The following is a 14,102-nucleotide window of genomic DNA, read 5'->3' on the forward strand; positions in this document are numbered from 1 at the left end:
AGGAGACTTTGAATTTAAGAGGTTACTACTGCCTTTAGCAGTGCCTAGTATCTCACTATGTCATCTTGCTACAAGTGCCACTGTACCATAAGTCTTTGTGGGGATTTAAATTCGTCAGGCTCTCAGCACTTCAACTGGAAGCTCCTGGCTGGTGTTGGGCAGGCCTATTAAGTAAAACAATCATTTACCGAATGCCCTTTACCTGAGCATAACTGTGGGCAGGCTGAACACTGGTTAGGACAGGTGGGCATGGCATTTCATTGCTCTAGTGAAGCTGGTTAACTCGTATTAACTCATGGCCGATTGGCTGCTGTTGATCTTCAGAAGAGCCAAGTAGATCTGGGTCTACAGCCTAGATTTAATCACGGGGGAAGCTGCATGGGATAGATATCCACGCTGGAGGAAAAGGTATAAGTATATGTGCAGAGAACATAGAGAAAAAATATATACGTATAATGAGACAAGTACTTGGGTTTTTTGCATTTTTTTTTTTCAAAGAAAGAGAAAGAAAGAAGGTTTTATTGAGTAATTACATGTTTTTTTGTGGTAGGTAGTTAACCTGTCCCTGTTGGCTTCCAGTGGTAGTGCAAACAACAAGGTAGATGTATCTAGAAAGTGCGGAAAAAGGCTAATATATCTTTTTCCTGAACCATGGTGTTGTCCTGTGCCTGACAAGCTGGAGGGCTTGTGGAATAAAAGTAAGGGTAGAGCTGAGGAAGTAGGGAGAAGGTGGTGATTTGGGAAGCTCAGCAGATTCCTTGGAGCACTCACAGGGAAAAACCTCAGAATTATAAAAGTGGGTTCGGAGAGCCTCTTTTCCATAAAATATTATTTTAATAGGGCACAGCAGCTTTTTTGACTAACATTGGTGTCCTGTTTTCCTGATGTAGTATGCAGCAATTTGCAGCTGGATGGCAACTTGTTTGTCTTTGTTGACTGGTAAACTTCTGGCTCCAACTGTGCTGAGTATGCTATACTTCTGCAAAAGAAATGGTCCTCTCAACATATTTGTTGATAACATATTGAATCACAATATTTCTGGCTCTATCACAGATGGCCTGTATGGTCAGATAATCAAAAACTTTCACATCCTTTATAGTACAGAATGGGAAAACAAAAAACGATTACCTATTCAAGTAAAATTAAGAAATTTTGGGAAATTTACGTGGTAGTCTAAAGAAGAGAAACAGCGGTATTGCCATAACCTTGCAAGTCCTTGAATGATAAAGATGTGTTGATGTTGTATTAACTTCTACAGCTGTTGTGTAGACATTAGTTGGCTTTGGACTACCTGGTGTGAGGAGTAATTTTTCTAGTTATTGTAGCACAGAACTTGGCACAGGACATCAAGGCTACCTCTAAATCTGGGTAAATATGGTCCTTGCACATTAAATAGCTGCTGACAATTAAGAGCAGGGAAGCCTATGAGTATGGAGCTTTCCAGATTAGCTGGAAAATACTCTGAAAGTTATTTTGGAGTGGAGAAGATAGATGAGGATTCTTGCTGATCTTCTGTCTTTGTATCACTTAGGCTGTGTGAAAACAAGACCTTTAAGACAACCAGTGAAATAAGGTTGCCATCACCTGTCTGTAGCAGCAGATATTGCTGCTTCTAACAGGGTAGTTTCTCATGATATATTCTCAGGAGATATGGGATAACAGCTCTTCTATTTGGTTTTCTCTCCTGTAGTTTGTGTGTACTGCAACAAAAATTCAGCCCTAATCTGTACTTGTTAGGTCCACTGTTTGCTTCTTAATTGACTCTACTGGACAATTAAGTCTGAATGCCAGGAAAATATATGAAAATTTTACCAGTGTAGTCTCTTATAAAAATCAGTTGCTGACTTCAGAAATATCCCATTTATCAGAATTTATTTTTTCATTTTGCATATGGTTAAAAAGCCCATGGAGAATGACTACCAGCAGAGCTGGTACATCTTACTAGTTTGCAATCCAGTAACATTAATGCTTGCTGCACCTCTGTTGTGGGAAGTCGCTTAACTGAAATAAGCAGTATTTCGGTACTTAGCAGATCCCAGGAAGAGCAGTTAACTCACCCATGTATATCCTATAATACTTGAAAGTTAGAATGTGACACAGGTGTTCAGTATGGGAATATCACTGGGATTTTTCAGAAGTGCCTAATTTATTCAGAAGCCATTTGGAAATTTTTGAAAATATGAAACGGGTGCTTAAATTTTATGAAATGTAAGTCACATATTCTCTTCTCCAAAGGCGGCGAGGAGATCTGACTGAAGGATGCTAATTGTACTTTTTGTCAGTGTAACTAGACTTACAGATGAGGATGGGTTCTCTGGATGATAAGCAAGAGGCACCTGCTGATATTTCTGAATAAATGTGAAAAGATCACCCATAGAAATATTTTGCTGTTTGAATGTCTACTGAGAAAAGTTGAAGTTTCAACAGAAAAGAAATATGTTCTCTGATACTAGTCCTTCAGTGATATCTTTAATCTGTAATTTAACCACCATTAACTTTAGTCTAAGAAGGTCAATGAATAATATTGTATTGATTTGGTACTTTGTTTTGGATTAGTTATTTGGCTTAAAATGTGCTAAGCTATAATCCAAGTATAATGATGGTTTTTATTGACATGTGAAAGCTCTGTTTTCTGTAATAAGATTTTTTATGGGAAGCATTACGGCCTTGGATTTGGAATGACCTGAACGTTTTTGCTTATTTCCACTTTGATCTTTATTTCAGGTTTTCAGGCTTAATCCCAAACTGTGGTGATGCAAAGGTAAAAAGATAAGATCATCTTTGTTTTCCAGACTGCTGAGAGACTGGATGATAGGCCTGTGAATTTTTCTTCTCACTACTTTTTTTTTTTTTTTTTTTTTTTCAGGGTCCAAATCACAAAACTGCTTGTGGAACACCATTATTGGTGGGCTGACTGGCAACCTGAAGGAAAAGCCAAAGCCAACCATCATCAGTGACCCTAGACCACCTGAAGAAATCCTAGCAGATGAACTACCACCAGTGGACAGTCCTGAGGCATTGGTGAAAACATCTTTCAGGTCTGACAGATATGAGTTTATTCGTCTGTAAAAGGGTGTTTTTTTTAAGGTTGTCTGCACTGTGGGTTTGGTGGGAGAAATCGATACTGAAGGATTCAGCAATGCTGTGTGGCTTTGTACTGAACAAGAGTGGGGAAAAAGAGGTCCATAAATAATATTGACTGGACTCAACTTTCATTTCTCAGACCTCATTAGCCGTCTTAAAAGATTATGGACTAGACAGATATAAAGTCTGTAACCAGTCAAAATGGTCAACTGAGCTCATTATATGAAGCTGTCTTTGGAGGTTGATATTGGTTCATTTGAAAGTGGTTTAATGATGAGCACTTGCACTTTAGGTCAGATGATGTGCTTTATTGATGCAAGGGAGAGCTAAACCTTTTTCTGTTGTGTAATGTCTTGAGAACTGTCTAGCATTAATTTATTTTGAAGGATTCTGACCAGGGGCTTGCAATCAAGCAACTGCTGCTGTTGTGAAGTGTGTGATATATGTATTGCTGGGTTTTCCTCTCTTTTGTTTAATCATGTGGATGTACATTTGTCAGATGTTTCTTGGAGGCCTGTTTTCTGAAAATAATTTTCTCAAAATGAGGTAAAATAGAGAAGCTGTGTGCATGCAGTGTATATTGACCAATAGGTGAAAATTGGTATGCCTAGCAAAAGCGTTTTTTCAGAGTGTTTTTTTTTTAACTTCTTTTTGTTGTTGTTGGGAAAACTATGCTCTACTTTGCTTTTATATTAAATGTATACGTGTGCAAACATAACATGGTTTTTGCTTTGGATAAATTTATTTGACTTCAGTGATTTTGATTATACCTCAGTCTGGCAAACTTATTTTGGTCTTCATACAATCATTATTTTGAAGGTACTTATTTAAGTCATTATATTAGGTAGTAATTTCAGATATCTTGTTTATACTGCTTGACATATGAAAGCATATTAACATAAAGTGAGTTTATGCCAGTCTATATAAATAAATCCTGTAATTCATAGTGTGGTTTCATTCTTTCATATTTCCATTGGAATGACAATTGGACAAGCGTCTCAGAACTTGGATCCTCCTTTTATGAACACCCACTGTATTTAATGGCTTTTAAACACTTTGGGCCTCTGATATTTAAAATCCATAATTTCAAGAGTTCTAGCTCTTTTTCAGCTTTCACTTCTTGTAACAAATTCTGGGTAGCAGCCATCCCTATATTGCCATCATCAAGATAATTTCAACCATTTTATGTGACAAAATAATATCACAGTGTTTCAGATGGCATGATTTGATTATGTGAGTAGGGGTGACTCTTGGAAGATGTGAGCTTGTGTATGGCATAGTAAGGACTGAGTTGGAAAATGTAATTCAGCAAAATAGCTTTGCTAATGCAGTTTAAATGGCTTTAAAAACATTACAGAACCTTTGTATTTTATTAGTATAGAAATTACTGTACAATGTGGCATTTTGGGGGGCTTTTATAGATGGAAATACAAACAAATTGTTGTTACAGAGTAAACTGTAACTGTCTAGTTTTATAAAGAAAGGAAGCCCCATGTGAGTTTAACAGCTATGCAGAGTGGAAGATAGAAAGAGAGTACATAATAATTACTGTCTAAAGACATGAGAAAATAAAAACACTGTGGTGTTTTTATTCTGCTTGGGATCTTCTGGATATCATGGTGCTAGCTGGGGCTTAGGAGGCGGTAGTGTCTTTTGTATGTTGGGTCGCATGTTTGATGTTGGTTGTCCGATCTTCGTGTGCTTCCTTGACAGGGTTTAACAGGTGTGTCTGAGTGCCAGTGACTGCCTGGCAAGCACGGGCTTTCCTTGTTTTGTGTTTACTAGATGCTAGTGGAAGATTTTGCTACCCTGTTGCTTTTTGGGGAATGAAATGCGTGTTACAAGTTGTCCAGTCCAGCTTGTCTTAATTAAGAATGTGGTGGCTGAATCTCAGGGGCGTGTGAGGGGCAATGTTGGGCTTGTATGAACTGATTTTTATGGAGTGAAGAATGTGACTGCTACAAACTGTAAAATGCAGCAACTCCCTTACTACTGATTCACTGCTGTTAGAGCAGTGTATGGCAATACTATCCCTCTCATGCATACTGAAAAAGAAAATCTCTCTCCAGTGTCAAATGAGTCACACTTGCTTGTGATTGCATATCTTTTTATGTGAATACATATAAGCAGCATGAAATCCCAGTTGCTACCTCTTGTATTAAGATCTTGTTTTCTACTGTGCGGTACTTACTGTTCTGTAGCTTGGAAAATTAGGAAGAGATCTCTATTTGATTTTGTTCAGCATGTAGATTGCAGCATTTCAACATAAAAGGAGGAATGTGATTATTTCAATCATTTCAATCATACATTTCCTGCGGTAATAATCCATATTTAAGATGTAAAGCAAAATCAAAATGAAACCAGGTCCCTCTCTGCACCCCAAATAAGTATAGTGCATGGTCTCTCCATAATTAAAGTGTTCTGATCGTCTTGATTTTCTTATACAATTACGTTACTAGCTCTCTTCTGAAACTACGAAGAGCAAGCACAAGATTGTTATAAGCCAGGTTGAATACCTTTTTAAAGAGAGACTTGAAAGAGTTCCTAGTATCTTGTTTGCAGTACTGCACTGAGTGAGCAGTTAGAAGTAATATTCTGTCTTGACTAGATATACTACTGCAGTACTTAAAATGTAGATATTTTTGAAAATCCATTCTCACTGGTGTTTAGTTGATTTGTCTAGTAAAGGCAAAGGAGGGCCCAATTTGAATGACATTTGAAAATATAGTGGAGCATGGAGGATGATGGATTATCCCCTTTTGACAAGGGAAAAAAAATAATTAGACATACAGAAGTGATTAGCTTCTTGGCCCATGCTTTGTTCAACAAATCTGTTGTATCTACTATTTTTCTTTGCACAAATATGCAACTTCACAATTACAGGAGCTGCAGTCACTTTCTCTTTGAATAGCTGTGCATGGATCAGCATCCATGTATGTACAATTGTTGGCAGTGGCTGTGGGCTGTGGCCCAGGAATATTAGGTGGTGGGTGTACAGCCTTGTCAGGGCTGTGTGATCTGGATGTTGGCTGGAGAGGTTGGTGGTTGCTGACACTGAAGTCTGTAACTCAAACTCTCTTCCTAGATCTGCCTTTTGATGTGCTAGGTCCCTGTAGTGAGCAGTGGTGCTATTGATATTGGTAAGAATTAACAGTGGTAGCTAACGAGCTCTTAAGGAAACTGTGTAATAACTTTACAGCCTGCTTAGCTTCTGTGTCCTGCTCACTGGCAGCACTACCCAAGCAGGCATTTTGCTAATGCCATGCTGGCGCCCACCAGGGGGAGCAAAGAAACAAGAGACAGGTTTGGGTGCTGTCCTCCAAATACCACCTAGAAGTTTGTGTGAGCACTTTACATTGGAGGATACAAGAGAAATTGCTGCGTTTGTCCTCAGACTGCCACCTGGAGTGAACCAAGTCAGGTGCTGCTGCAGCTGAAAATTTGATGTGTCCAAGATGGCATGATTTCTCCTAGACTTGTTTGGTTTGTATGTACGGGAGAGATGGAGTGTTATTTTAGGTCTGGAGACCTGGGACACTGCATTGAGGTACATGACTGTGGTGGTGCTTATAGGGTGTAATGGCTGTGCTGGATCTTGTGGCAGGAGAGATCCTATGGTACGAGGTGACTGAGAAATCCAGGGAAGAATGGAGATGCTCATCTGAGACAAAACATTCAGTATAACCTCCCATCCTGGTCCAGGGCCTGCGTGACAGCTAAAGTTGGTCTGGAATATCAGAGTAGTCCAGCTGGTTCTGTCTAGCATGTGGGGGTTTGGGGCAGGAGTGTTTCCAAAGTGATAAATCAGGGTAGCAGGCAACTGAACAGTCAGCAGATGAGGCAAAGGCCCTCTGTCCTGGTCCAGACAAGCCTTACTGATACCCATGTAGCTATGCTGAACTAGAAAGTGATATATATTGTCTGTTACCAAGGCCATATGTCCTGGGAACCAGAAAAACAGGTTTAGTTCCTTCAAGGCTTGGTATATGTCACTTTTCAAACTATTTCCAGCTTTTAGCTTGAGGCTGGTAACACCCCTGCTTACCTTAATAGCTGCTTTTCCTATTTCGGCTGCAAAGTTTCTTTTATCTTTCCAAGGACAGTTTGCTTTTCTTTCCTTATCTGCTTCTGTCCTGCTTTGGGAGTCTTCAATCACAATGGCAGCTAATCTTCTTGTGTTTCTGGTTAGGTTGTGGGTGATGTCCACTTATTTGGTCTGCAGGATAGAGGTGATACTGCAGTGCCCCAAATATGAAAACTTCTGTCACAGCACCACAGGCTGGGAGTCAGCCCACAAGCCTCGATTGTGTGGGTCATGGTGGCATCAATGGGAATGAGGGGTATGAGCCTTCCTTTCCTCTACCTTGCCTGAGTCATAGCAAGAGCCCATCTCCAGTCACATGTTGGAGAGGGACCTGCAAGACTCCTCCTTTACCACCTCTCACATTTTGACACTGTCTGGGCAGCAGCAAAGCTCAGCTGTAGCTACCTAAGCTAGTACGTGAGGTCTGAAAATCGGAGAGGGGCGTGATGCAGTGTGGGAGAGCTGTGACCATGACTGCAGGAGAATGGGAGTTTTGAGGGCTAGTCATGGGGTAGAATAAAACCCGCCCTTCCTCTCTCCCTGGTCTCAGTATTTGTTTATTGACTTTTTTATTTAGATTTTCTTCTTGTTTTTCAAAAAACATACACGAAAATGAGATGTCTCACTTGCCCTAACTTGTTTAAAAAAAAAAAAACGAAAAAAGACTATACAAGGCTGCAAACATGAAAGACACTCTCACTTGTTTTTATACCCATTTACAGCAGATCCAAGTCTCACTAAACATTAAAATGTAGCAGTCTCTCTGAAACCACCCTTCTCAACAGCTTTCTCCATCCAGACTTATATTAAGGCACTTTACTTGCATTAAACTTAAATTCAACTGTGTTTTATTCAAACCTGTTGTTTATTCCCATTACTTATTGATACTCATTACAATGAACAAGAAGTGAAAAGTGTTCTGTTCATTAAGAAAATGTTTCACACATCATTTGTATTTTCTCTCTTTTAATTGTGCCCCCCCCCCCCCTTTAGGTGCATGTTATGCTTTGTGAGAGCTATGTACTAATTTCTTAATAGATTGAGATTTATGAGTTGGAGGGGGAATGATCAGAGGAGAAAGATTTATACCAGTTACTGTTCAAAGGCTGCATTCTCTGTCTCTTTGTGTATATCCACATGGGTCCAAGAGAGAGGTGTTTTCAGGCAGTTGAAAGAGAAATGGACTTCTCTTTTTTTTTTTTTTGATATCACAGTTGTCTTGTTCTTCATAGGATAGATGTATTATTAATGACAAGCAAAGCCAGCGATTCTGTCCCTGTAAATTACAGACACATCAAAAGACCCAAGTTGAGAAATTCAGATGGATTGTGGGGGTCCTAACAGAGCTATGCCTCTGAAAGGCAGGGAACAAATTCACTTGCAAAATGGGAATGAGAGTTGAGCTGGAGGTCCACGGATAAACGAAGTCCTGGTAGTAAAGAAGCGCTGCTTTGAGGATTGACCAGTGCCTGTCCTTGACCACACTTCTCTGCATGATGTACATGACCTGAATCTTGTACTTGAATCTTGCACAGCTGCAAAACAGATAGAACATTTGTTTTGCAACTGTGCAAAGCTTCCAGTTCTGGCTTTGTAAGGATACAGATCACCCCCAGTCCTTGACATAGGCTGTGCTAGCCCCCACTGTGCACAGAGGGCAGACATGTTTTCAAATGGAAACATGATATATCTGTACAACTATGTGAGTCTCAAATGTCTGCGTGGCACTCGTGTGGGTATACAAGGCTGTTCCAGGGGCTGTGATCAGCTGCTTGGCTTGCTGAAGTTGCCAGCCTAGTCTTACTTGCAGGTATAAAGAAGAAACTTTGTAGACAGGGACTTGTATACAGGAAAATACATGAATTTAAGGATAGTCTTTATCCTGATAAGGAAGTGTTTAATAGCGCACTATTTGATTATCGCCACCATGAGAGATTAATAGCCTCTACATGCTAATACTAAACTGGGGATGCCTTGCAATTCCTGTTGACAACTTTAGCCTGCTTACCTAAGGAAAACTATCTATCCTTTTCGTAAGGAAATTGCTGTATGTTGCTCAGTCAGCCTTCCCTCTGACTTCCTAAACACAGCTGAGCTTGATCAGTAGCTTAACAGAATGACAGACATCTCAAAGGTACCTAGTTCCTACCTAATTTGTGAAAACTGATGGTAAGATAAAAAAGGGTCCCATTGAAGGCATACATAGGAAAGAGAAAAGCTGACTTCTGAGACCTGATGTCTGGCTGATCAGTGCTAACATACTCCCTAGCTAATAAGCATATCTGTAGCTGTGAACTGGTGCCGTATGTGACCATGCAAGCAGGCAGGGCAATATTTGGAGGAGAAGCCCAAGGAGAGCAGAGTGGCAGGAGACACAGCAGGTTGCAGAGTGTGTTGCTATGGGAAAGGTAGGAAAGATGTATAGCACAAATGTGTAAGAACCCAGTCAGCTTGTGCTGCAGCTTTGAGTAATATAATTGACGCTAATGAAAGGTGTTACTGTCACTGCTATTATGCTATAAATCATGCCTAATCACCCTGGTGGAGTGGACCACATATCTTATTCTGGTAGATGAAGTGAATTATATGCCATGACCCTCTCCCCTCCTGCCATGTGGTTATACCCAGCATGGTATTTCTGTGCTCATGCAGAGGGTTTCGTGATGTGAACTGACTGTCATGGGGTGTCACCTGATGGGGAGGAGCAGCTGGGCTTTCAGGCAAAATAGTGCTGGAAACGGGCTGGTGGCCACCTGACCTCTTCCTCCAGCATGCAGTCTGCACTTGAAGGGCACTTGGGAGGAGGGGACGGGAGGGGATGGGATGGGGGCTCTGAAACAGATTTATTGTCCTGGCAGTCTGCATGTCCTGTGGGCTGTAAGTTGCTCATCCTGTCATGGTATATATTTCATCCCCAATGAGAATATGGGATAGTGGCTTTCTTACTGTTGGCAGTCAGAGAAAGTGTGATGTGCTGAGATAAGTCTTTGACTAATAAATTGCTGAAGCTTTATCTTGAATTCTTTAATTTGCGTAAGCAAGAAACATTGAAAAGGCACTCAAAGGAAATTCCTATACAGTCTCATTTGCTTTTAAATGCCTGGCTGATGGCAATGAAGTTAAGCAGTATGTTATATTGTGATGTTTTCCTAAAGGATGTGGTAAAACATTCTCCAGATCCAACCCAATCACGGACAGATTTGGTTTGGTTTTGAGACCACAAAACCTGCAAGTAAGAGTTCAGGAATATTTTGAAGTGAATAACAAAGATAGCAATCATGAAATTACCCAAAGTAATCTTAAGGCTGATGAATAAGAGCTTAATCTTCATTAATGTCCTGCATTTCCTCTTAATGTGAAGAGCTTTGAAGGAGGAGGAAAAAGCGATACTTAGCTCCACTTAATTGGGTATGACAATCAGCTCTGGAGAGAAAACTGTATTCTGTCTTGGGAAAATACTAGCCATTCATGCATTGAAATACAAATCTGAGATTTGATTTTTTTATGAAGCCCAAGAGAGAATCTACACCAAGCATTTATGTGGGACTCATTGGAAATCTCCATACCTGTTGCAGGTGTCACCTGTCCAATGGATTGTTGATTCCCATGGGAACACTATTAATACCAGGCTGCGGGTTGCTCCGAGTCACCTGTTTGCACCCTCTGCTCTGTGAATCTCTTTTCACTCTGTGCTTTCTGATGAAGGTTGTGTCTGGTTTGCCTCCCCATGCAAAATGTTTTTTGGTAACTGCCGCATTTTGCTGGAAGTTCTTTCACCAGAAATTCGCAGCCCAGCCTACCAGTGACTTTGCAGATATATAGCAACGTCTAGGTAAGTGAAGCTGCTGCGAACTGTCAACACCCCTTACCCACATAACTTGCTAATGGCTGTTCTTTATCTGTTTTTTGCATGTTAAGCTGCCTGCTGGCAACTTCTAGAGACTATTTTATGTAATAGAAAGGTCTCATTTGGAAAGTATCACACTATCCATCTGAGTACTCAGCACTTGCTGATGTCAGAGCCACGGTGTCTGTATTTTGCAGATTGGGACTTTTATTTTTAGTTCCAATAATTTTTGGATCTGAGTCTACTGAAGTGTTCACAGCAAGGCTGCTGAAACTATCATGTGTTACTTGGTTTCCATCTGAACTTTATAAATTGATCTAAACTTTATAAATTGACTTGATTGTTTTGAAAGCAGGCCTATGGTCTAAATTTGCTGTCAGTGCTGCTCTTACTCTGGCAAAAAGCACTCTTGTACCTTCTTTTCCAGGAAAGGCCTTAATTTTGAGGTGTGGATGTTGACCCAGGAGTAAGGGCTTTGGTCCCCATTTATGCCCAGTGATTCCTTCCCTTATGTATGTACCTTTGATCTGCCTCCTCTTTCATGTAAGCACTTAGAGTTCCTTGTCAGAGTAAATTTCCTCTCAGCTCAGCTGAAAAAGGACCAGACCTAAAGTTCTGTTTCTTTTAAATAACAGCTACTGAAGAGCGTTCACTGTAAAAAGGAAAACTATCAGAACCGTATTTTCCTTCTTCCTAAATGATGTGCGCAAGCCTCGCTTAGATCAGTGTGAGCATCTGTAGTTGCAGTTTCTAAGATGAAGATAACATATCTATTCCCAGTACTTAGAACCTCAAGATTGATTTTTGTCATATAATTGTTACCAATAGTATCTCCTTGTGAATCAAAAAGATGTTTGTTAGCCTACTGGCTTCTTGTAGTGGTTATAATTGTCTGCCCTAACTCCGAACAGTGTTATTCATAATAATGTAATATTCAGACTCATACTGAAGATGAGATATTGAGAAAATTGAATTCCAGCTATGGCACTGTACCTCCTTTTGAGGGCTTCTTTACTTCCTAAGCTGTTTTGAAGTTGCTTGTAATACAACTAGCTGCAAAGTCAGCAGTACTTGAGTAAAAGAATTACAGAGTGTAGTAGTGTAAATACAGTGGGCCAAATTTGGTCTAACTTGGTATAAAATTCAGTTGACTTCTGTGGAATTATGCTTATTTACTGCAGCTGAGTATGTGGCTTGATATTTCAAAACAGTGCTTGTACACTGAAATTTGCATATCTGTTGATCAATGTTATAAATCTCATGAAGTGGGCAGTGTTTTTGCTGAATCATGAGCAATGCTGGTGATCAAAGCAGCCTGAGCTAGATACAGCAAATTCCCATCTGAGGAATCCCACTGACTTTCCCAAAATCTCTGTGAAGCTTTCAGACTTTGAATCAGTACAGCCTTTAACTGTTTATCTTTTTTCTCCACTGCTTTAGTGCTGATTTTAATGTAGCCAAGGTACTTTCTGTGCATCTGAGGATCATGTTGGCAAGCCATGACCCAAAATGTAGGTTTTCTTTGTGTTGCTTGGGCTTTACATATTTGCTAATTGCATTGATTCTCAGAAAAAAAAAATGTACTTAGTGTTTTCTGCTTTATAATTTATAAATAATTGTGTGTTATCCTGACATATCAGCTCTTGTGCTAGCACAACCATCCTGTTTTCTTACAAAAATTACTCATTGGTATCAACAGAATACAGGCTCCCTAGTTGTATGCTGCAGCAGAATATAGTCTGTATTACTCTCTCTTGAAATTATTTCATTTTTTCCTGAATTGAGTTGAGGTTATACTCATATTCATCATATTCTATATGTCATTCTTTTTGAAGCAGTTATACAATAGATACAGAGAAGTTTATAAAATCACAAACTGTTTCAATATACTTTACAAATATAAATTTTATTATTATTTTTTTCCCAGCATGGCTGTGTAATGGCTCATATAACTATGATTTGTGCTGTTTAACATTAATGACCTGGATGATAGGGCAAAGTGCACCCTCAGAAAGTTTGTAGATGAAAAAAGCCCCCCAAAACCAGGGGAAGTGGTTGGTTTATAGACCAGATGGGTGTGCTGCTGTCCAGAGGGACCTCGATAATTGGAGAATTGGGCTGATGGGAACCTCATGCAATTCATCAAGGGGAAGTACAGAGTCCTGCACTGTGGTGGGGAACAAGCCCATGCAGCAGTACAGGCTGGGGGCTGACTTGCTGGAAATCAGCTTTGCTGAGAAGAACCTGTCCTGGTGGACAACAACTTAGACAATGAGCCTTGCAGCAATGTGATCTTGCAGTAAAGAAGGCCAACAGCATCCTGGGTGACATTAGAGTCATCAGCAGGTCAAGCTTTCCCTCTGCTAAGCACTGATGAAGCCACATGTGGAGTGCTGGGTCCAGTTCTGGATTCTCCAGTACAAGAGAGGCAGAGGCATACTGGAAAGAGTCCAGCAAAGGAACATGAAGACGATTAAGAGACTGGAGCATTTGACATAAAGGGGAGGCCTGGGGAGCTGGGACCGTTTGGCCTGGAGAAGAGAAGGCTTAGGGGAACCTTATCAAATACCTGATGGGAACACACAAGTTGGGGCCAGACTCTGCTCAGTAGTGCCTAGTGGCAGAACAAAAGGCAGAGAGCAAAAATCTAAACACAGGAAATACTTTTTTCTTTTTTTTTTTTTTACTGTGAGGTGGTCGGACACTAGCCCAGGCTGTCCAGAGAAGTCATGGAGTCTCCATCCTTGGAGATACTAAAAACATGACTGGACACAGTCCCGGGCAACCTGCTGTAGCTGACGCTGCTTTGAGCAAGGGGGTTGGACCAGATAATCTCCAGAGGCCCCTTCCAGCCTTGGCGTTTCTGTGATTCTGTGGTTGGAATGGTGAAGCTGAATTATCACCCTGTGAGTAAAACCCTAGTGTCTGATCCGCACTGCGGATCTGTTTTCTGCATTGCAGATTTTTGTTGCATCGTCTGCACACATCTGCTGCATGGAACTCCTTCTGACGTCAGGATGAAGTAGAGGTCTGCAGTGCAGATTCACGGGTGGGATTTTTCCCTGGAGAGTTTCCCCATCTGTTTGA

General features: G+C 40.5%; 1 protein-coding gene across 1 annotated transcript in view; it reads left to right on the forward strand.

The window, feature by feature from the left end:
• The window catches only part of PDE1C (phosphodiesterase 1C), a 308,568-nt gene that overhangs the window by 46,069 nt on the left and 248,397 nt on the right, over positions 1-14,102 (forward strand). Inside the window, exon 3 of the mRNA XM_086467641.1 lies at positions 2,867-3,038. Within this exon, the coding sequence (XP_086323767.1) occupies positions 2,867-3,038 (172 nt within the window). The remainder of the gene's footprint in view (positions 1-2,866; positions 3,039-14,102) is intronic.

This window comes from Leptosomus discolor, chromosome 7 (genome assembly GCF_034619465.1).
Source record: "Leptosomus discolor isolate bLepDis1 chromosome 7, bLepDis1.hap2, whole genome shotgun sequence".
Lineage (NCBI taxonomy): Eukaryota > Metazoa > Chordata > Aves > Leptosomiformes > Leptosomidae > Leptosomus > Leptosomus discolor.